General features: G+C 42.4%; 6 protein-coding genes across 6 annotated transcripts; 4 read left to right on the forward strand and 2 right to left on the reverse strand.

Moving 5' to 3' along the window:
• The first annotated feature begins 3396 nt into the window (after positions 1 to 3396).
• LOC131888714 (E3 ubiquitin-protein ligase PPP1R11-like) lies at positions 3397 to 3925 on the forward strand. The gene has a single exon (XM_059237634.1). It carries the CDS (start codon positions 3575 to 3577, stop codon positions 3923 to 3925), a length of 351 nt encoding a protein of 116 aa, XP_059093617.1. The 5' UTR covers positions 3397 to 3574.
• Positions 3926 to 3928: 3 nt separating this feature from the next.
• Positions 3929 to 4623, forward strand: LOC131888711 (uncharacterized). Its single transcript, XM_059237632.1, has one exon. It carries the CDS (start codon positions 3929 to 3931, stop codon positions 4580 to 4582), a length of 654 nt encoding a protein of 217 aa, XP_059093615.1. The 3' UTR covers positions 4583 to 4623.
• On the reverse strand, positions 4608 to 5253 carry LOC131888713 (D-aminoacyl-tRNA deacylase-like). Its single transcript, XM_059237633.1, has one exon. It carries the CDS (start codon positions 5149 to 5151, stop codon positions 4642 to 4644), a length of 510 nt encoding a protein of 169 aa, XP_059093616.1. The 5' UTR covers positions 5152 to 5253; the 3' UTR covers positions 4608 to 4641.
• A 483-nt stretch (positions 5254 to 5736) lies between these two features.
• Positions 5737 to 11256, reverse strand: LOC131888890 (solute carrier family 2, facilitated glucose transporter member 3-like). Its single transcript, XM_059237838.1, has 3 exons — positions 10977 to 11256; positions 7327 to 7707; positions 5737 to 6971 (listed from the first exon to the last, which is right to left on the reverse strand). Exons 2-3 carry the CDS (start codon positions 7628 to 7630, stop codon positions 5803 to 5805), a joined length of 1473 nt encoding a protein of 490 aa, XP_059093821.1. The 5' UTR covers positions 7631 to 7707; positions 10977 to 11256; the 3' UTR covers positions 5737 to 5802.
• A 3157-nt stretch (positions 11257 to 14413) lies between these two features.
• LOC131888891 (uncharacterized) lies at positions 14414 to 16124 on the forward strand. The gene is made up of 3 exons (XM_059237839.1): positions 14414 to 14616; positions 14833 to 15038; positions 15317 to 16124. The coding sequence occupies exons 2-3, from the start codon at positions 14835 to 14837 to the stop codon at positions 16007 to 16009; spliced, it is 897 nt and encodes a 298-aa protein (XP_059093822.1). The 5' UTR covers positions 14414 to 14616; positions 14833 to 14834; the 3' UTR covers positions 16010 to 16124.
• Positions 16125 to 18716: 2592 nt separating this feature from the next.
• LOC131888253 (uncharacterized) lies at positions 18717 to 21817 on the forward strand. Its single transcript, XM_059237061.1, has 3 exons — positions 18717 to 19591; positions 20263 to 20659; positions 21364 to 21817. Exons 1-3 carry the CDS (start codon positions 19213 to 19215, stop codon positions 21776 to 21778), a joined length of 1191 nt encoding a protein of 396 aa, XP_059093044.1. The 5' UTR covers positions 18717 to 19212; the 3' UTR covers positions 21779 to 21817.

The raw sequence follows: 21817 nt of genomic DNA on the forward strand, positions 1-21817 counted from the left end.
CCCTCACCAACTCAAAAATGAGTTTGACGTAATCGTCTAGCTCCACATTTGATAAGTTCAAATCTTTTACAATTATGATTATTAAAGCGGATTGTCTTTCCAATTTTCAGATTCGGATATCTTCTTTCTCATCTGACGATAAAATGCGCCTGTTTCTTGTCCAACGCTCACAGCGAAACCAGATTGAGATGCTTAAAGGACATTCATGGAGAAGCTCCGAGGATTAGAACCATGGGCAAACGGAACAGCAAGTTCATAAAGCATTTTGGCGGCGCTGTCCCCGAGACCAACATCAATTTCGACAGTTTTGAGGTTCTTCGAGCGATTGGAAGAGGATCTTTTGGGAAGGTAATAGGACTCGATCACTTTGATCCAATGTCAGGCAACCGTCTAAGTAGGGTCAAATCGATTGGGTTATTTTGAACCGGAGGCAAATCTATCTTACTGCCTCGCTTGAACGGGTTCGGTAAGTTGGATTGAGAGAGAAGATTATGGACTGTTTGCTCAAGTTTGGTTCTTGAAGTAAATCCATCAAATTTTTGCCATGTCATCTGGAAATTTATTTTTTACTTCAAGCGGTTCAACTAATCTCAGCTACACAATCATGTTCTAAGATAATAATTTTCAAAACATTTTGGCCTTTCATTTTATAATGAGTGCGATGGAATAATATTTTAGGAGCTCATCTTGAGCTTTACGCATATATTTCTGTTCAATGGTTCCTAAACTTTCAAATTTTGTACCTACCATTTCTTATTCGCACGTTGGTAAAAAAAAAAAAGGAAAATGAGGGAGTTTTATTTTCAAAGTGGCCCAACTCAGCCGAGAATAATCGCTTCATTAAGTTTGATCAATGCCTCCTCAAAGAAGAAAAAATTTCCATCCAAATTATGGAAATCCCATTCATAAAAGATGAGATGGCAAACTTTTGGCTTTGTTAGTTTGGTCGCCAAGTGTGTCCTCGCTTGTCAATTCAATCCCATTTACTGTTTGTGGTTCCATGCCTGGAAACACTCTTGACAAAGTGGAACTCTCGGACCACACACCAACACCACACACACACACAGAGAGGAATATTCCTGGTACGATCGTCCATACTAAGATTAGGAACTTACAACTATCACGTAAATCTACAGCTCTTCTTTGGAACTTCACTGCGAAGGAAGGATTTGCCATAATTATACACATAGATCTTACAGATCTATCTGAAGGATGCGAGTACAATCACATATGGAGGTGGCACCCGCATTCAGCAAGAGTCACGCATTCGTTCGCTCAGGGTCCGCAATCAAGGTGTCGGTGAGATAGCAACTTCCGAGAGACCACCCAACACTTATCGAATAATTTTTCTACTCTGTCTACCTACCTTACTGCTGCTTCTGTGTGTCCCCTAAAGTGTAGTTTAACCGGCTTCTTGGTCCAAACTAGTTAGCATGAGCATAAGGTCGGACTCCAAAAAAACCATGTCAGCCATCTGGGATAGGAGCTGAAATGGGAATAGTCAGACCACTTTTCAAATAATTACTTTGAAATCGAAATTTGGCTCAGTGGATCAAGGGTGATCCATCAAAATATCTTACTTTAGTATCTTAGTTTAGATTCATTCTCTGACCAAGGATCGTTCGTAGAGTGTCACTTTTTAACGCCTACTATCATTGCACAATTGAACTACGTCAATCACTCACAGCCACTGGATTCAAGAGATATAATTTTGGCCCTGTTCCTTGGAGGGTGGAACGGGTGGAACGGGTGGAACCGCAGAGTTAGTTGTCTGTCGGCCGGAGAACGGTCAGTCTTCGATCGTGACCCGTGACGTCAATCCATCCGTCCATCGTCCATGGAAATGTTGTGACGGACTACCTCAACAAGGTAGCACAACCGAGGGGCTCATTTTTTTTTAAACATGATTACATTAATGTTTCTGAATGTCAGAATACTTTGCTTGAATCTCTTCCTCCAGCCCAGCATTATTCTAAATTACTATTCAAAGACCCAATCAAGGTGTAGCACAACCATAAACTAGAATTCTCCGCAAAATTTTCAAGTTGAAATTAGCTAAGATAACAATTTCCCGTCACATTTGGATTGGTCCTGTTTTGTCCTGCTCCTTTTCCGGTTAACTTCTCGACCAGCCAGAAACAATAACAAAGAAGATGCAACGGCCAGCAGCCGCCAACTTCTGAGTGGCATTAACTGACCTTAAACAGACTGTCTGCCGCTCAAATGAAGCAAAAACTAAAACTTAAAGTTGTTGAGGGATTCAAGTATCTTACACCATACAAATATGCCTGAAATGATGCAATAACTTTTATTAACAATTTCAGGTGAGGGTCACCCTCAATGGCCAGGGACGAAACTTGCCATCTTTAAAATAAGCCAAAAACATGTAAAGTGCTTGCACTCTAAAAAAGTATCACACACAGTTCTTTTTGATGCCGTGATCCAAACCTTTATATCCGTCGATGTAAAACTGCTAGCTCTAACATTCGAGTAATCTACGAGTGACGCCTCAGTTACTGGAAACGAAAATCTCGATCATTTAGCATTACTGAATAGGCCTTAAGGCAGCTGAACCTGACTCGAAATTCAGCGAACTCTTCGAACCACCTAAAAATCGAGTCGAACCATCGAACTTCGAACCGAACCGGTGGTTCGAGCACATCAATACCAGGTACTCTTCCTACGCGACCTTGACGGCCAAATGTTCTCTCACTTGTCCCCATTGTCATTGACAAGTCCTGAAAACCATTCCAAATGATCCTCAAACAAGACGAACAATTGAACATCAATTGATTGGTGCGAAATCTAATTAGCAAGGTGGGCATTGACTAACTAACTTCTAACAAGATGACTAACAAATCAATCCCATCATGATGCAGCTATTGATGTGGTCACACTGGAGCTGGTATTTTGCTCTCCATCTCGAGAACTTGAGTAGTACGCAAAATGAAACCAAAATACAATTGGACCAAAATCGAAGGTAAATGTGCATTTCAAGAAACAGAAATTCAAAGTCGGACTCGCATATTAATGTTTTTCAGTACTAGATATTTTTTTAAAAATATGTACAGCTTTTTTTCCATGAAATATAACTTAAATATTTGGTCGTTTTTAGCGCAAGGTTGTTACCCGCCCCACTAATCACTCACCATCGTCCCATAAGAGAAAGTAAAAGGTACGAAAAGGTTTAGTGACAAGTGAGAACGCCTATATTGCGTTATGAGCAAATGACAAAGTTGACCATTCTTCATGAAAAACTCGACTTCAAGAAATATCTACGTCCTCAGGTTGATCATGTTTTCAGTTGCATCTCATCTCTATTTAGATTATCCTTAATTTCAGCCCATAATTAGTCATTAAATATCAAATTTTGCCAATTTGAATATAACCCCTTCGAAAAATGTATTTACCTTGGCCATGATTCGCTCATTGCGACACACTCAATTCAATTTCACTCTTCCAACCCAAAATCGACAAAACCCTGCCGAACCAAACCTAGGAGTCTGGCTAACATTCTCTTCCACATTGACCCTTCCTGCCTTATCGGTTATGATTGCCAACCCTCCATATTAGTATGGCCACACCGCATTCAACTCGCGAAACCATACCCGCCCACACCCAAGTCGAATCCCAATCCCCTGCCCAAGACTGTCCCACCCTCCGCCTTCGCCAGACCCAAGAAACTGCCGTTCACGAAGATCAGGAGGATAAGAAGGTCCAGTGGTCCAAGGACACGGTCGACAATGAAGGTATGGGCAAGAAGAAGAGCAAATGCTGTTGTATCTACGTGAAACCTCGACGTTTCGTGCCCGGAGAGCCGGAGGTGAGCTCGGGCGACGAATCCTCCGACGACGAGTGCGCTCATTGTCCCGGACATCACGGAAAAGATCTCCGTGAACCCGAGCCTCAAGATCGAGCGAAATAGAACATGTCGTCCTTGGGATTATTGGGAACCTATGGCTCGAATTCCTCTTCGTCCGAGGAGGAAACGGAAGAAGCCGAGGCCCACGGACCGCCCGTGGTCTTGTCTAATCCCTTTCTCTCCGGCAACATTCCTCGCACTTTGCCCAAGCCCTCGTTTATGCAAGAGATCAAAGACTTTACTGATAAAGACAATCGGGCTACACCTTCAATGGCGAGCGAAATGTCCGTGTTTCGGAACCCGTTCCGAGACCGTGAAGTGCAGAAAAAAGCTGTTCTCGAGCGCCACGTGACCATGACCACCAAGCAAGAAGATTTGAAGACCATTGATGGACGTAAGGTGTGTTGGAACTTTCGGAAAGGCCGATGTCGGTTTGGACACAAATGTACCTTTGCTCATGATTCGGATGTGAAAACGATGCCTACGCCCACCAAAGAACCCACGCCTATCGAAAGCGTGGCTCAGAATGCGACCAGCCAAGCGCCAGCTAGTGTGAAGGAGCCTATGACGAACTATGATGAAGGTGCCGTGATAACGGGAGAGGATTCTCAAGGTATTGGCAAGAGGAAGAAGCGACCTGGCCTGAGTGACGGACTGGTGCCCGGGAAAAAGGCCATGAAGTTTTACAACAAAGTGTACCAAAATGAACCCCCGCCTTAAAGGTGGTGGACATGATTGAAAATGAAATTTTATGAGCCACATCATGCTTGTTATTCGTTTTATTCTGGACTCTCCACCATCTCTTGCTCGTTTGGGACTTGTAACTTTGAAACTGAGTCGGCTAAAGACTCGATCTCCAAGGTAACAGGTCCATCATTGGTAATATTCACTTCCATCAAAGCTCCAAATCGGCCGTCTTTCACTTTATCACTTTGATATTGGGATCGAATCTCCGATAGAAATTGATGGTAGAATTCCTTAGACTGTTCGCCGGACATGGCCAAATGGAAATCGAGCTTATTGCCTTTGATGACGTGGTACAGTGTGAATTGGCTAATGCAGAGGATCTCCAGATTCAGATCTTTGGCACTCTTGTCCCATCGCTTTCCATTGCTCGGATTGACGAATATTCTCAGGTTGAGAATCTTGCGGACCAAAAACTCTCTCTGTTTGGGCGTGTCATCTTTATGGATCCCAATAAGAACGCAGAGGCCTTGAGCTATTTCACTAATCAGCTCACCATTAACACTAACGGAAGCTTTGGACACCCTTTGGATTATGGCTTTCATGGTGAGATCCGAAGAATTACGAACAAATATCTATAAAATATAAACCTCGGCGTTGAACCTCAACAACAATGCTGTTCATGACGTCACGAAGCTAGGCGCATGATTTGAAATTTGAAAAACTATGTGACCCTCGTGTCTGCTGTACGGCCAAGGCGGGCGTTGAACCTCAACAATCAACAACAATGCTGTTCATGACGTCACGAAGCTAGGCGCATGATTTGAAATTTGAAAAACTATGTGACCCTCGTGTGGTTCCAAAAGATGTGTGAAATCTAAATGACTTGGCAGTGGCAGGAATGTTCTTGATAGTTTTATATCGTCGCAGAAGTATGGTGTCTTCTATGTTGTCTTTTCAAAATCAAATTGTCGCTCCAGTTGTTTCTTAGGGTTAATACCTTAGTGTAGAACAAAATCCAGCAAATTTTTCTCATGTTAATTAGAAGAGCTTGGCGAATTGAAGGTATCAAAGTGAACCAAATAGCCCTAGGTTGTTTTAGATTTAAATCTTTATCCCAACTCGACCACAGTTATAGAGATCAGAAACGTACTCTTAAGAACTGATGAAATCACTCGAAAACAAAAAAGTTATTTTGATTGACAAGAACAGAACGAGAATTCTCAATTTATTGGTAGACTTACATATAGATGCCATCATTGGAAGAGAGCCAGGATTTCCAATACGGTCCGATCCTTGGTTTCGGGCACGAACCTCCAGATGTAGACAATAAAGATGACTTGAAGGACTGCAAACATCACAAAGACATTTGAGCCTAGCCAGGCCGAAAGGGGCTGGAAACTCCACGAGATCAAAAAATTAGCCGCCCAATTAACGCCAACCGCCACAGCATTAGCAGCCGGTCGAGCTCGTTGTGTAAAGAGCTCCGAGACGAAAAACCACGGAATGGGACCGGGACCGATGGCAAAAAAGGCCACGAATCCGACCACCATGACCACGGAGAGAGAGGCTACCATCGACGGCTGTTCATCCACGTCCGCATTTTGGTTCAGTTTGAGACACATCAAAAGGCCCGCGGTACACATCAACATGCCAGATAGGCCCGCCAAAAGAAGAGTCTTTCTGCCAAAGCGTTCTACGATGGCAATGGATAAGATCGTCACCAAAACGTTGGCCAATCCCATGCCCAATGTAGCATATTGGGCGGTGTCTTGGGTCAGTCCGGCGTTTATGAAAACGTCCGTGGAATAGAAGATGATGGCATTAATGCCCGACATTTGTTGAGCCAACATGAGCATAACGGCTATGATCAATGGACGCCGCCATTTCCGTTTGGTCAACAGGTCGCTAGTCGAGATCTGCCCGGTCTCGTCCAATCCGGTCTCGCGATCCTTCTCATCGGCGTACTCCTGAAGGTCCTCGGACACGTTGTCCCGACATCGAAGCCATTGAAGCGCTTCTTTGGCCCGGGTCGAATCGTCATTATCCAGATAAAGATGCTTTGGCGAGTCCGGACAGAAAGGCAGGCTAAGCAGTTGAACACAGCCGGGTATAATAGTGACAGCCAAAAGGAACGGCCACAACTCATCGGTGCCCATAACCGACTTAAGCCCGAGAATCTGCGACAAAAGGATCGTGGCCGTAATGGCCAACTGATAGACGGTACCGATGGCGCCGCGAGCGGATCGAGGGGAAATTTCGGACAAATACATGGGTGTGATACCCGCCGCGATTCCAGCCGCGATTCCGATGAGAAATCGGCCTCCAATCAACATACCATAGGACTGTTGCCATTGTGAGAAGAACATGAGGGCCCCGCCTCCCAAGACAAATACGTTGTTGAAAAGCAACGAATACTTTCTTCCTGTAATGCGAATAATGACCGATTTTTAGATCGTGGCTTAGTTAAATCACGCCCACAAACGTAGTGGTTGTGATTAAAAGTTTGTTTGTTTGTTCAATTTGTGTTTGTTAAACCAACAGCCTCAAAAGTTTTAACCTTTTTCAAGGGCTTTTCTGACCGATACAGGAAAGATGATCCTAAGTACTGTTGAAATGAAACATAATATTATGTCGATTTCCTACCAGTTAAACTAAACATGATATTTGATCTGCCAACGAATTTGATTTGCCCGATCGGGTTAGTTTTTGAATGTGTAAGGTAGATATGGAATGCTTGTCCTAAGACAGTATCAACTAATACGACGACATGAGCTCACCACAATTGTTGGACATAATTCCGACAGCCAACCCACCCATCATGCCTCCCAAACAAAATGTGGACACGATCTGGGCCCAAATGAAAGTGGTTTCCATCCAAGTGTAGTCGCAAACCTCGCGGTTCTCCCAAATGGACGAGGATGGCTCCTCGCAATTGCGAATCCAAGTGGTCGTGACATTTTGGATCTCGTTCAATACACCTGTGTTGTAGCCGTGTTGGAAACCCGATCCGAACCCGATCACAATGACGGTAAACACTAGATTCCATGTCACTTCCGACCAAACCCTGCCATTTATGTCCATCTTAAGTCCTGGAACCAATCGTCTTGGGGGGGAAGGGGATGAGCGATTGAATCGGTGTGGGCCTTTGCATTCAGTAACTAATTAATAAAAGAGTGGAACTGAAGTTTTAAATCTCGTACATTTCCATTTAGGGTAATAAAGTTGAAAACCAGTCTTTGAACTAGCTATGAACCAAAAAGGGCCAAAAATAGCATGAGGGACGGAAGAAAATATTCTTTTCGTTTTGAAAGCATGAGGAAGCAATGACTGACAAAATCCTTTTTTTGCTCAGTAGAAAGTAACTATAACCAGGTAAATATGGTTCGCCAATTGCCGATACATGAAGAGGCGAACAACGGGATTGGGTACCCATCTTATTATTATAGAAATGTTATTAATGTAATGTGAATGGGCAAGGCATTTGATATTAGAAGAGACTGACATTGGAAACGAAACCAAATTCAAAACCAAGAACACCCCCGATGTCTACAATCCAGTACAGTATTGTTGGACCTTTTTTTTCTTATTTCCAAACCTTACCACACACATCCAGGAAATAGAGAACTAATGATAGAAAAAAACGGTATTAGGTCTTTTTTAGGACTTTTTGTGCAATTATTTTATGCCTTCAGCAATTACAACCAGGGCCTGAACCGTTACCGGTCAACGTTCTCATCATTAGTTTTCACTACAGGTATGTCTCCTGCATAGTACTCAGCCTGGAGGCATTTTTCCCCAATAACTTTTTAAGAAGTATCAAAATATCTAAAAAATTATCTTATGAAATTCTTGTTATTTCGAAGGTTATTTTAACGCAAAATAAGAAAGAATCACCAAACTTTAGGGGTTTGGTAAGGCAACTGAACGTTCTTACTTGTCCGGTTTGGAGACATTAAATTCATCGAAGTATGAAAAACCAGAAATCAAATACCTATCATACTTTATGGAAAGAACTAATGTTAAGCTAACCTGAGACAGAACTTCAGATTTTTTTTTGTTGTTGTATCTAAAGGGATGTGCATAAAAGTACGAGTTACGTAATGTTTATAGAATATATTATAATGTGACAAACGTTTTTGTTTTTAAGCACTTTAAAGTGCATTCATTTGAATATAAACATACATTAGAATATAGATGTACAAATTCTGCTGCAGGGGACATACATAATGCCCAAGAATGCAAGAAGAAAAAAATATATACCGGATTTTTTTTTGGCAATGAATATTCATCTTTATATTCACATAACGTGAAACGAGAAAAACAAAAAAAAAGTCGTCAAAAAGCCGCAACTAGAAGAGACAAAGGGCGTTTGTTGGTCAATGAGCTGAAAAACTCTATTACGGAGACCGAGAAAGAAGAAGAGTTGGACAGGGAAGGTTGCTTAACATTTTCCTTGGTAGGCGACTTTGATTTTCCAACTCCTATTCGAAATGTTAGTTTGAGCGCTTGTGCAAGATCTCCCATCACAGTTCTCTAGTGTGCTTTCAACACCGTAGAATTTAGGAGCAACAGCTCATTGCTCTAAAGATGAGTCTGTTGAGATTGACAAGATCAGTCAAGTTGAACGTTTGGATGATCTTGTAGTCACAGATCAAGATGCTTTAGAGGCCATCAGGGACTTAGGATTTAAAAGTTCTCCTGGTCCAGATGGTGTGACATCTCAGTTTCTGAAAAGATGCTCACTGGTTTTCGCTCCTGTTCATGGTCCCTGGTCATGTTGAAAATGGCAAATTCAGCCCCAGTTGCGTGGAGCTTAGATAATTTGATGGAAATGCTTTACACTTAACATCCTATATATCGGATAACATTGATCTGGAGTTGCAGGTAAAGTGCCTTACATGGAACACTTAAAGATGGTCGGGGGGAAGAAGCGTTAGTGTGAAAAAACATTAAAAAGCGCAAGATTTACGAAAATAACAAAAATATTACATTTAAATGGTAAGTAAGTAAGCCTCATCTCTGTATTAGAGTATTGATTGAGGTATGTATGACAACTGCAGAACCCTCAAACTTGAAAATGAACAATGACAATAATTTTCGTTGGTCTCTAAAATGCGTTATATTTTAGTTGATATCCTTTACAAATGACGAGTGAATGAGATTTCTTGGAAACTTTTTTCCCTTGAAGGGCTCAAATCTTCAAATTACACATTTCTAGCAAGTTCTTTATCGGGCTTCTTCATTGTTAAATGTGCTTCCCTCCAAGATTCGTAGGCTTATTGATCCGGTTGCATCTTTCAAGTCAGACTTGGACAAATTTTTAGATAGCATTCCAGCTCAACTCTAAATTCAAGGGCTAGCTTGGTCTGCCAACTCAAATTCGTTGGCAGACCAAATATCATAAAGATTGAAAGGTAATAAATAGACGAATTATAACCTTTCATTTTTATAGCACTGGGGATCATATCCCCTGTAGCGGCTAAAAAAGCCCGTGAAAAAACAAAACTAAAAAGATTGCTGAAAGTATTAGACTTTTGGCGACAAACCATCAAGAGCCAGTTTCAATTTTCTGTGCGAACTTAGGGCATATAACTCGAAATTCAAGCCAAAGTGCACTCACTATATTAGAGGCTTTTTCTCCCGTGGGGGCACAAGTCCCTGCAGTACGTTGATGTTTTGTCATAAGAAATGTGAAAGAAGTCTTATGGGTGGGCAAACTGTGGACAACAAGCACTTGCGCTCTTATTTTTGTCTTGACAACCAAAAACCAAATCGTCCAAAAATCGAGGTTCGATCTGACAAGCTCATTTCTTGGCAAAGCCATACTTGCTCATTCTCAAGTTTTAGGCCTATTATTCTCTGTATTAGATTTCCCCTCGTAGTTAATGCAAGGGTTTGCTGATCTCGGGCACAATCCAATAGAAGAACACACATCCAGTGCAACTACCAATATACGATACCCTAACACCTATAAAGCAACCTCAGTCTTCAGGTTTAATCATGATTCGCTCAAGCATCTGAATGTGCCTTTACTTATTTTCGGCACAGACTCACAATTTGGACTTGGAACCTGCTCTAACTTTCTGCCATCTGTGAGAGACTTTGCCGCTTCGTCAGAAGAATCGCTCCAGGTATGATAGAGTGTGACCAAACCGAGAAAATTGGCGAGACTGTGGCTCTAATTGTGCCGTGAGTAGCAGTTTTATTGAAACATTGTGCGAAAATCTGTGTCGTGTAACTGGACCATAAGTACTTCACTTGGTTCAGCGTGGTAGTTTTGAGCTCCGACGCCCGTTTCAGTTGTTGGTGCAACGTCAGCAATGCAGGGACCACGCCTTCTACAGACGTCGGTTTTGGACCTTTTGAATGTGAATGTGAAGGTGCGATTCCTTTGAATTTACGGATGGATCTCTTCCTATTAACTTACCCAAAACTTGGGGCCCTTTTGAGAAAGTAAGCGTGCGAGACGATACGGAACATCATTCAACAGCAAGGTGGATTAGGGTATTACTTGTCCTGCTCTGACAGCCTTCAAATGTGGTCGATCGACGGTGTGGTGGGGTCAAATATCTGCTACCCTTGAAACGGAGGTTTGTCCTGAAAATATTGTGGCTATTTGGTCTCCTGATGCCGATAGCTGGATCATGGATGCTACGGCCAAGATGAATTGTGTTTAAAATAAGAGCAAGCAAATGTATGCAAGCTCATTACTCTTTCACGAGAGGATCCCGAAACCTTTATTTTTCAGTGAATTAGTGCTGGGTGCCGTCGGTGCAACGTAGTCTCGGTCTTTAACTGTTTTCACTGGCAGAAATGCATAGCATATTTTTTTAGGATGTGTTTGAGCGTGTACCTTTTTAATTCAGTTACAGTAGGTGAAATATAGGCCATGGTAATTTCAAATGGTGTCGGACGGCAAAGTTTCATGGAACTAGGAATGCTCTAGTTTTTACCAGTAAACTGCTTCAAATGTGCTCAACATTTTTGCTGGCTTTATGATTATTTATTCGGCTGCAAAACAAGCCATATTTTTTGTCTCAAAGTAAATACATCTGTCGACTATCGGAACATTACACGGTTCAAAATCTATATAAAGTTCACATTCCTCTATTGTCTTTTTTAACTCACATTGATCTGGTCTTCGGCATGACCCTAGTTTAAAGCAACGTGATACTGTCCATGACAAACCAGACAACATTGAAACTAATTTTAGTGGCGTTTCGCAATATTCTTTCATCGAATCCTTCCACCACAAGGCTTCCAATTACTGGCAAGTACGAGAGCATAACGAATACCATCACATTTGATCCGGCCTGGTTTGGCGGGCTAACTGACAAATTTCATCGGGCTAACTGACCAATTTCATCATGACCAAATTTGACTTTTTGTGTACCATTTATTGCAGGTAGAGAATGGTGAAATGTAGATTCCTACATATTCTGCCATATCCAATGCAAATTAGTAGAATTTTAATCAGTACAATTTCTACGAGAACAAGGTGCCAGTGACGATTTCCCTGAAATACCTAATTCCACAGATCATTTAACATAAAGTGTCCACTCCAGCAACTTTTGCAAGTGTGGTCTTTTAATTATTACTCACAATTATGTTGTTTGTAGGGAGAAATCGGTCGGGCTATTTTCTAAATTACGAATTTCTAAAATTACCAATTTAATTGAGTCCGGCTAATCAAAGGACTCTTACTAGTCATACTTCCCCCAGACCAGCCCCAGAAATACTAATCACAGATCGTAATCATGGAGAGATACTTTATCCTACTGGATGAAATCAACCTGGTGCCCATAGAGAGACACGGGATACCAGGATTATTCCACCTAAAGGATTTTTGAAATCATGTCTGCAAGTGGACACGATGCAGGAGTACAGGTCTAGTCATGTAATGCACTTGCCACGACATGGCTTGTACTCCCGAACCGGGACCACCTTTGGGTTCACTTAAATTCAACCATTTAATATCCACAAAGATGAACGAGGGATTTTCCTCGGCTACTCGAACTGTGATAGTACAGCCAAGACAACCATTCGCAGGAGGAGCAACCGTAGAACATCACCAACAATAGTCACTGAAGAATTGTGGGAAAACAGAGGCACGAGTGACATTCTAGTCATGGGGTCATCACTAAAACAGCACTCATGACTCAAAATTCCCCGCTATGTTCCAACGTAGAAGTAAATGTTACTTTCTAAACTCTCGGTGCGACACTGATCTAATCTGATGACTGCTCCAGAATTTATAGCCAAACCATTGTTTCACAACGCTCACCAAACAATCAGAGTGGTTGGTCAGTAGAGAACAAGATCTTCCAGCACGAGCAGGAGTCTGGGATTTCATTTCTCCCCGCTAGTTTGCTTCCTTGAGGGACGCCATGAAAGGGTCAGACCGTGCTGATTAGCTGGAAAATGCTAAGAGGGTGGTCAATCTTCGTCAATAAAATTACGCCCGGGTGTTAAAGGAGTTAACAAAAATAAATAATACAGCTGCAAATAAAAAATGAATTATATCAATAGCTCACTCGAGACCTCGTTATGAATATTTATATCAGGTAAAAGAATAAATCCTAATTCAATATATGTGACAGATCCTTAAATTTGAACACCCTGTTTCATTTCCGAGAATTTGTAACTAGTATAGTTTTCCCATGGGGAGAGTTGAAATAAATTGCGGAATGAAATGAAACGGAAATAATAAATACTTTCTACTAATACCGAGCTTTTCGCACAAAGTATTATATGTGATCATGAGGAGGATTTAGGAATTATATTAGACATGATGATTACTACTTCTATTCAATTATGACTTGTCTTAAGTTTATTAGAAAGACAAAGCACCTTAAATCATATCTAGTTGTTTCTCATTCCATGTAACAACGTTGCTTTAAAATGTAAACATGAATCACACTCTATGATTGGAGTTTCCCACACTTTCCTCATCTTGGAACACCTATTTCTTGTCTTTCTACTTATGGAAAATTTGCCTATCAACACACATTTATATTTTTAGCACTTCACAGGTGCGTTTGAAATCAGAGACTAGACAGAAACCCAAGCCAAACAAACGACTGCCGGGAAATTCCGCCAAAGATCGCGTCATGCACAAATCCGATTCCCAATTGCTTCTATTCGACAATCATGGCTCATGATGGCATGTCTCTGGCTAGGAGTCCTAATGGATGATGTGGCAGCATGGATATGAATAGACCATAATAATGGCTCAATGAAGTCATGCGTCGGTGAGTCAAGATACACTCTCAAGTTCCCAAGGCTCAAGTTGTTCCACGAAGTACTCTCCGTGACGTCAGTTCCACATTGGAAAAAACGTAACTTGTGCATGAGAACATATCCCAACGATCGGTTACTTTCTTCGTTTGTTCTGTCTTTCTTACATACATACGATTCTACGGGGAAAACTCCTGGCACAAGAGCGAGGAGATTTCCCGAGAACTCAGAAAGCTCAGCTGAGAAAAAGAGAAAGAGAGACAGATCATTATTACCTTGCCCAGATTAATCAGTCGTTCCCTCGTCGACTTCTAAGAAATGATACAACGCGTGAAAGCTATCAAATCGCATTGAAAATAGACGGATTATTATAAAGAAAGAAAATGAACCGGAATAGCGAAAGACAGCCAGATCAGCGACGCACGCATGCGCCTTAAGTATGTAACTCGATTTTGGTTGTTGGGCTCGTTATCTGTTCTAGAACAGCATTAGAAAAGAAGCGCGTCGTTTTGAAGCCCAACAGGGGAGAGCGTCGCAGAGAGCGGTTGATGCGATGCTTCTCGGAAAAGTGGCCTGATACTCGGAGAAAGAACGACCGACGGCCAAAGTATCGAGGTCTGACACCCTAGAAAAGTCACAGAGAGGCTTGCACAGCCATCAGTCTTATCTGGCCTTTGATACAAAGTGAACCGACACTAATAAAGATAGAAGAGTGCAAGCAAGTTCACTTCACATTGTTAGTTCAAGAGCCATCAAAGCACAATACGACCAAGGACTTTTCCTGAATTTTGCAAGAAAAAGTGATCTGTTAGGAACATCCTGTTAGCAAGGTACGTGAGCAGTCGGCAAAGTTTGACCTTTAAAGCTCGTCAACGACGAGCTGAAGCACTTTGTTTACGTCTTCTCCATCCACTTAACGACTCGTGCCTTGGATAAGCAAATGTATTTAGCATCCCACTCCTAGAGCCAATTCAAGTGCCCCAGATCAAACATGATTTCCCCTACCCATCGACAGCTAATTACAAGCAATGTTTCTTCGATTTCAGAAATGTGCAAAATGATCGCCAATAGCCACAGTGACGATTCGCCGACCAGCTCCACCCCTGGGGATTACAATTTCTTGGAAATGGACTTGGAAGAACAACTCAACACAGTGGACGAGAAGGTCAAGAGGGTAAACAAATTCGTCCACGAACTCCAATCCTTGAGTCCCGTTTGCGAGGAGGCACCCGATGATCTGAAAGAAAAACAGGTGAGACAACTACGTATGTAGCTAACTGGTGATTGAAGCTTAATCAAGCTTCAGGAAAGGGGGCGGAGGGGTCCTGCGCAAGATTAAAGAGCATAATATGACAGTTGTAATCCCCAAGCACTCATCCTTTTTCCTGGCCACTTCCATTGGAAGACAGATTCTCTCCCCTCCAATCCGACAAGACTATTTGCCCCCTGACTCCTCTAGCTGTGAATTATGACAAGAATCACAACGATTGGTTTCTATTTTGAATATTTTGCCAATGTTTCTCCTTGCAGATCTTTGTGCGGCGAATTGTACAAGTGAGCACGGAAATCCAAGACGCCAAGGACCTGATTCTCGCCATTTGCAAGCCTCGCGTCTCCGTTCGTCAACTTGAGCTGATCAATTCCTCGACGGAATCTGAGGCCGATGCCGCCATCGACCCCAGCGTCCGCTTCTTCGGCCTCGATTGGCAACAAATCTTCGGCAAGTGCTTCTCGCTCAGCTTGAACCTCCAGATCTTCCGTACCCAAGCCATGGACGATGAGTGTCATCTCGATCTCGTTTTGCTCAACACCATTCTCAAGGACCTGACCAACGTCGAGGTGGACGTGAATTCTCATTGTGAGGCCGTACTCCACGGGCGGCTCTCAAAATCTCAACAATTGCTCATTCAGCAGGAACAGAGGCGTTTCAGCTCCCTGGCCCCGCCCAATCCTGCCGGCCTGGACCATAAAGTGGCCAAAAGCCGAAGCTTCAGAGACACCACGGGACAGAAGAAGGTCCGACAAGTCCAACGGTACAAAAAGAACAAGACCACGGACTTCAATAAGCTCACCCCTTCCATCACCACCGGCAATATTAGTGGACAGCAGAACGAAAGAGATCAGAAGAGCATCGACAAGGAATGGCAGGAAGTGCTTCAGGAACCGAGGAGAAAGACGTCGTTCATCCAGAACGTGTCATCGATCTTTAAGAACATTCGATAGGCCCGCAAGAATTCGAAGGATAACTTTGAGACATCAAAAAGTGCTGTTGAACTTGTCATAATTTTATAGAGCATCGCCATGGGAAAATAAAAAGTCCAATAATGTCAAATGAAAATCACGCCGGAGTTTCACTCGAGTCGGATGAACTTTCCAAGAGTTCGTGTTCCCAATCCGTGAGAAAAGTAAACTTTCCCCAGGATAAAATGGGAACAAATGGGGGAGGGAAAGGGCGAGATGAAGACACTAAAGGGAGGAGGGAGGGAGGAGAGGAGAATGATGATGAGCTTTTTTGACTTGCCTTGGCAATTTATTTCATTCAGGCCATTTCAAAAAGATGAAAATGCATCGTTTGTACCGCTAGGAGCAATGAGAGAATGAGAAACACCGTCTCCATTCAAGACGATGCCAACAAGATGCAAGGCCGCCTTCGTTTCAAAAAGCATCATTCATTGGCTTGCAAAAGCAAGGCCTCGGTTGGTCTGCTGCCCTCCAGCATTGTTTTGTGACTTTCACAATTTGCTTGAAACAATTAAACAGAACAAAAAAAACAATGCAATTGAAGATGTGTTTTGCCAAATGTCCTCCAGAGAGAGAGAGAGTGATTTGCGGTACCACTGATAAACATTTCGATGTAAGTATGAGTAGCATCACCCAGAGGATATTCGAGGCCAAGCTGATGTAGCTTGAATATAATTAGAGAATAAATCAGCAAAGATGGACGCAAAACTGTTAAACAAATATCGTTCATGAACGACACACGGCAAAACATTTTTTCAAAGAGATAGTGGATTTTGTACTCAGTTATTGGACAAATTAATTTCTGCTACCATTTTGGCCCTTTAACTCGTTGGCTTGCTGTTTCAAACTTGAAAAGGACGGAATTCGAAATGAGGAAAACCCTATTTTGTATTTTTCCACTGACGTTGATCCTATTGAAGATTATCAGGTGCTGATCAGTTTTAGTGATCACTTATCTCTTTATGTCGCCTCATTTCAAAGGGCAAACAGATTTTTCGGTCAGAAGATATTGGAACCTTATTTGAAATCCAAACTGGCGGTAGCCTCGTCCATTTCTGATATTATCATGATATTTTGTCATTTATACGTGGCAGTGGTTTTTAATGAAAAACCATTAGTTTTAGAAAAGCATAAAATAACCGACTGCCTTTTTTAGCTTCATACTACATCGCAGGAAAACAGTTATCCAAGCATTACCCAAAGAACGGATGTACGGCAATTGCATTTTGCAAAGTAATTACCTTCGTGTCAATAGCTTTCATAATGGAATTTGTCTCATGAATCTGGAATGTGACAACGACCTGCTCAAAGTTGACACCCCGTCTACTGAAAAGAGGCCAGAATCGTCTCCCATCCCAGGTGTCATGGGTTCAAAACTCGGTGCCGGCAATTGACCTTTGGGAAACTTCGAAACACTAATAACATAATCACAGGCGGAGAATCAATCTGATACGGACCCGAGTGAATAAGTTTTTCGTTTTGAATAGCTAGGAATTATATTCCCAACAACGGTAAGGAAGTCCGCAAAAATATTTATGAAGAAATATCATTTTGGTATACCCTGGAGTGTATTCTTTTGTTTCTATGTTTGTTTGTCCACAGCTCCGTCTAATTAAAAGGTTCTTTTCATGGACAAGTTTATGTTTTAAAAAAGCATTGTTTATGGGAAAAACGGACGATGCAACGGCCAGTTTTGTTGGTGAGGTTTGTCTCATCAAGCCCAGCACCAACAATCCAAAAAATGACCACCATTTGTGTCGCCTAATGTACTTACCTCCTCCATCTTATTTGTCTGCTCTATATATATTTGTATTTTTCTTTCCTTCTTTTCTTTCATTGGCACTAAAGCAATCTAGGCAACTTATTGACAATGACACCATTTTTGCATCTGTTTCAGGGTTACTTCATAGTCACATTTTCTGTTTATCATTATATCACGTATACTTACCCAAACATCTACTTAAACGTGTCAAATGAATGGTATGACCAAAAGTCACAAGTAAGATTTACATTTCTTAATTTCAGGCATCAACGTTTTAGGAATGAAACTTTGTACGAATAATTGACTCAAAACGATGTCTTAGTAAAAACCAAGGAACGCCTTGGGATTAGTTGACTTATTAACTAGAGTGTACAAAGTGACTTAAACTAGAGTGTACAAAGTGACTTATAAGATATGACTCGTTGATGCAAATAAACAAAAAAATGATGTGATAGACCGCTCCATTGGACAGACAAACAAGACGAAAACGTTTCGAAGCATACGTAAATGAACGCGTAAATATCACCTCGTCGGCCGAAGATGAAAAACAAATCTCAGTTTGAGACGCACAGGGCCAGTCTCAAAAATATGATCAATCTTTCTGTCAGCATCCGAAAGCTTGATCGTCTCTCTCTCCAAGAATTGAGACGCTTTTCATGACAATCAAAACGAATGTCCATTTCTAAAATGGCAATTCCTTACAAATTAAGCACTCTGATGGTATCCCTTGACTCCGCAGGCAAAACACAAAATCAATTATCTGCCTCTTCAAAGGTGTTTTTTGTACAAGTGAACAGGTGATGCACGTCGCGTATCTTGCTACATGGTCTATCTATAGTCTATCCATCCCCTATGCTATGTAGATAGAGTGCATAATCCCAGTCCAGGGCACTCGGAAGATAGTATACTATATGGTGGTGAATGGTACCGACTTGCTGGTGCAGTATCGGTTGTGAACCTTTCATGTGTATGTACGTACATTGCCGGGCTAACTCCATCCATTCAAACAAAGCTTCATGAACTCCTCGGTGAGATCGTAGCGGGTGGCATTGTTCTTTAGGGGTATACGTACATGTACCTGCATTAGTTTGTACAGAGGGTGCCCTGGCTGGAAGGAGCCCTTGAGCGAAGTAGGAGTATGACTCTTTGACTCCGGAGGCATTTCATAGACATAACCTGTGCAAAGAACCACTTCATACGTTGTGCACTACTTTGGTTGCCATCGCTGGAGTTGAAATGACGAGTTACCTGAGCATTTGTCAATCGATATTTCCAAGAACTGCCTCGATGGCCGCGATCCTAACAACAACAACAGCAACAACAACATGGCTCTTGTCTTCCGATTCGATAATGCAATCTCGATCCCTTTGAGTGATATCAAGATTTGTGGCCACCAGGAAACTAGTTTCTGTGTGATGGGAAAATGATCCCGGCCACCACCGATCGTTTCGCGACTCTGCCAGTTCGCAAACTCATTCTAGTGTGTGAAAGTATTGACGACACTCGTTCGGTCATGTCCCTAAGCAATTTAGCGCCCCTGAGCCCCGACTTGTCCCACCAATGTGGACCACCCTCTTCACTGCGACGACCCAGTTTGGGCCTCTCAAGGTCAGACCCCAATTTGAATGCATTATTGGAATTCAACAAAAGCTGGCGGGACAAGATGAGACTGCCAAGCGACATCATCCTCACGCAGTTCATCAAGGATAAGGCCTCCAACTTGAGCACTCTGATAGTGGACTTGCAACGGCAAACCAAAGATCTGGCTGAGAGCGATTTTTTGATCCAAGAGGAATCACCGGGTGAGTGAGTGAGCGAGTGAGTCCGCCTTCATTGGTCCTTCATGTGAAGGCCATGCATTGGTATTTCTCATCTTCCAACAAGAATGCCCAATATCGACGTCGTAACCACGTCAAGAGCATTCGAAATAGAACGAAAAGAGATAGACCACCCAGCCAACCAACGTAAAGTAACGCAGCAGAAATGTCAGCCTTTTCGCTGTGGCTTAGTATTATTGACTTCCTGAGAAGAAATGAATCTCGGCCTTTCACAGGCATTTCCTTCCTTGAACTAGTAGTGATGCTGCAAAATGTCACAAAGTCAACAGGGAATGATAACTTTACATCATAAAACATAGTATTAAGTTAAAAAAACTTTCATTGTGGTATGCTCTTGTGAGAGGGAGTATTTTTTTCCTCATGCAAATAGGCCATAATGGTCGTTTTCTCTGAGTGGGGCGTTGGGCTCTTCTTTGGATGCATTTCGAGATTTTGTGCATCATTGGCCAAGCAAAAAGTGTATTCAGCATGCTCTATTTCTTTTTCAAACGTGGTCTCTGTTTCTGGGAACTGCACCCAAGTCCAATGTTCCAAACGCAAAAAGACTACAAGTTCTTTCTTACTCAATATACTCAAAATGTGAACACTTTTGACCTATCCCTAATCATAATGCATCAAGTCATTGTTTTTTGCAGAAGAGCAACAGTTTGCCCAGACCATTCTCAACATCAGGGATTGCGTCGATGGGATTCTCAATTACATCGATATCGTAACTTCCGGGCGTCTGTCTTCCAAGCAAGCGAAGACGGTTCAGACCATTGGTTCCAAACATGATCCGGCTGCCGATATTAGTATTCCATTCTTGGGATTGGATTGGCATTACATGGAAATCCTCTTGGCCAGTCTTCATAAGCACTTGAATGAGGTCACAATTCAGATCTTGGGTCGCAATGACCACCATGCCCCGTTTTTCACTCTCCGGATGGTTTGCAACGTGGTTCGAGATCTGAACAAGATCAAGAATGACGTCATGTCTCACGCTGAAGCTGTTCTTGAAGGTCGACTCAACACGAGAAAACGGGAGGATATGAGGTGATTGATTTCACGTGTATTTTCAATCCAAGTGGTTTCAAATGAAGTTACGAGAGATCGATTGAAATGGATCCGTTGAGTTCCATTGACGTCAGGTGATCCATGGCATATGGGACCCGATGGCTCTTAAGGCTCATCAGATGCAGAGCAAGGAACATTTTGTACTGTTCAAGACCTTGAAGTCAATTGAATTTAACGGAATCAATTTCGATCAATGTCAAATGTACACTAGTTGCTTCAAGTTGAAAACATGTAACCGGACTTCATGGCAACCATTTTCTGGCCCATTACTTTGATTAATGCGATGCGAGAGCAGAAATAGCTAAGATCGATTTACCCTCCAGTCCAAGGGCAAATTATCAACTTGATTTCACTTGAACAACTCATGAAGGAACAGAAATGGAACATTGTTCTACTACTTTTTTGTTCCTTTCCCACTTAGTCCCTTTCTCCATGGATCACTTGAAGTCAATTGAATTCAACGGAATCAATTTCGATCAATGTCAAATGTACACTAGTTGCTTCAAGTTGTCAACGAGAAAGTTTATGCTATTCCCCGAATTGCCTCGGTAAATCGAACTTGAGGCTCGTTGTTCCCTCTCTGTACTTTCACCCCTCCCTCACTTTGCGTCTCGTTCATTTCGTGTCCCAGTTTTCTTGGCTCAACCCTTTTCGTGACAGTTCATTAAACATATTTTCTTTAGGATTGCCCAGCACAGACACCGAGACCTCTTGCAACTCCTCACCCTTCGTTCGGGATCAGATCGCGAGGATGACAGCTTGAGGGAGGATCACAATGTGAATGTGGAGGCTGGCCATTCGCAGAAAATTGGACCTCGTCTCCGTCAACTCTTGTTGGGGTCCATGAAATTCAACAAACTGTTCAACCTAAGGAATCTGGGACACCAGCCGAGTGACGATCCCTTGGGGGAAAACACTCATGTGGACCCGGAGAACGAGGCCGAGAGCACATGTGATCAGAAAGAGGAGTCACCACCTTCAATCCAGTCGACGGAGTTACCTTCGAGGGAGGTCGATCTCTTATGGAATGCCCGTGATACGCCCACCAAACCCATGCCAATCGACCCACCTTCTCTGTCGTCCTTAGAATGCCATTGATTAAATTTGAGAGCTCCAAATTCAATATTCAAAATTTGA

The sequence above is a fragment of the Tigriopus californicus genome, chromosome 10, assembly GCF_007210705.1.
Source record: "Tigriopus californicus strain San Diego chromosome 10, Tcal_SD_v2.1, whole genome shotgun sequence".
Lineage (NCBI taxonomy): Eukaryota > Metazoa > Arthropoda > Copepoda > Harpacticoida > Harpacticidae > Tigriopus > Tigriopus californicus.

Excerpts from the sequence above, each read along its gene's own strand:
- LOC131888714 (XM_059237634.1), top strand. The coding sequence starts at position 3,575 with ATGGCCACACCGCATTCAACTCGCGAAACCATACCCGCCCACACCCAA.
- LOC131888711 (XM_059237632.1), top strand. The coding sequence starts at position 3,929 with ATGTCGTCCTTGGGATTATTGGGAACCTATGGCTCGAATTCCTCTTCG.
- LOC131888713 (XM_059237633.1), bottom strand. The coding sequence starts at position 5,151 with ATGAAAGCCATAATCCAAAGGGTGTCCAAAGCTTCCGTTAGTGTTAAT.
- LOC131888890 (XM_059237838.1), bottom strand. The coding sequence starts at position 7,630 with ATGGACATAAATGGCAGGGTTTGGTCGGAAGTGACATGGAATCTAGTG. Across the intron at positions 6,972-7,326 it reads AATTATGTCCAACAATTGTG|GAAGAAAGTATTCGTTGCTT; the intron begins GTGAGCTCATGT and ends TTCGCATTACAG.
- LOC131888891 (XM_059237839.1), top strand. The coding sequence starts at position 14,835 with ATGTGCAAAATGATCGCCAATAGCCACAGTGACGATTCGCCGACCAGC. Across the intron at positions 15,039-15,316 it reads ATGATCTGAAAGAAAAACAG|ATCTTTGTGCGGCGAATTGT; the intron begins GTGAGACAACTA and ends TTCTCCTTGCAG.
- LOC131888253 (XM_059237061.1), top strand. The coding sequence starts at position 19,213 with ATGATCCCGGCCACCACCGATCGTTTCGCGACTCTGCCAGTTCGCAAA. Across the intron at positions 19,592-20,262 it reads GATCCAAGAGGAATCACCGG|AAGAGCAACAGTTTGCCCAG; the intron begins GTGAGTGAGTGA and ends TGTTTTTTGCAG. Across the intron at positions 20,660-21,363 it reads AGAAAACGGGAGGATATGAG|GATTGCCCAGCACAGACACC; the intron begins GTGATTGATTTC and ends TATTTTCTTTAG.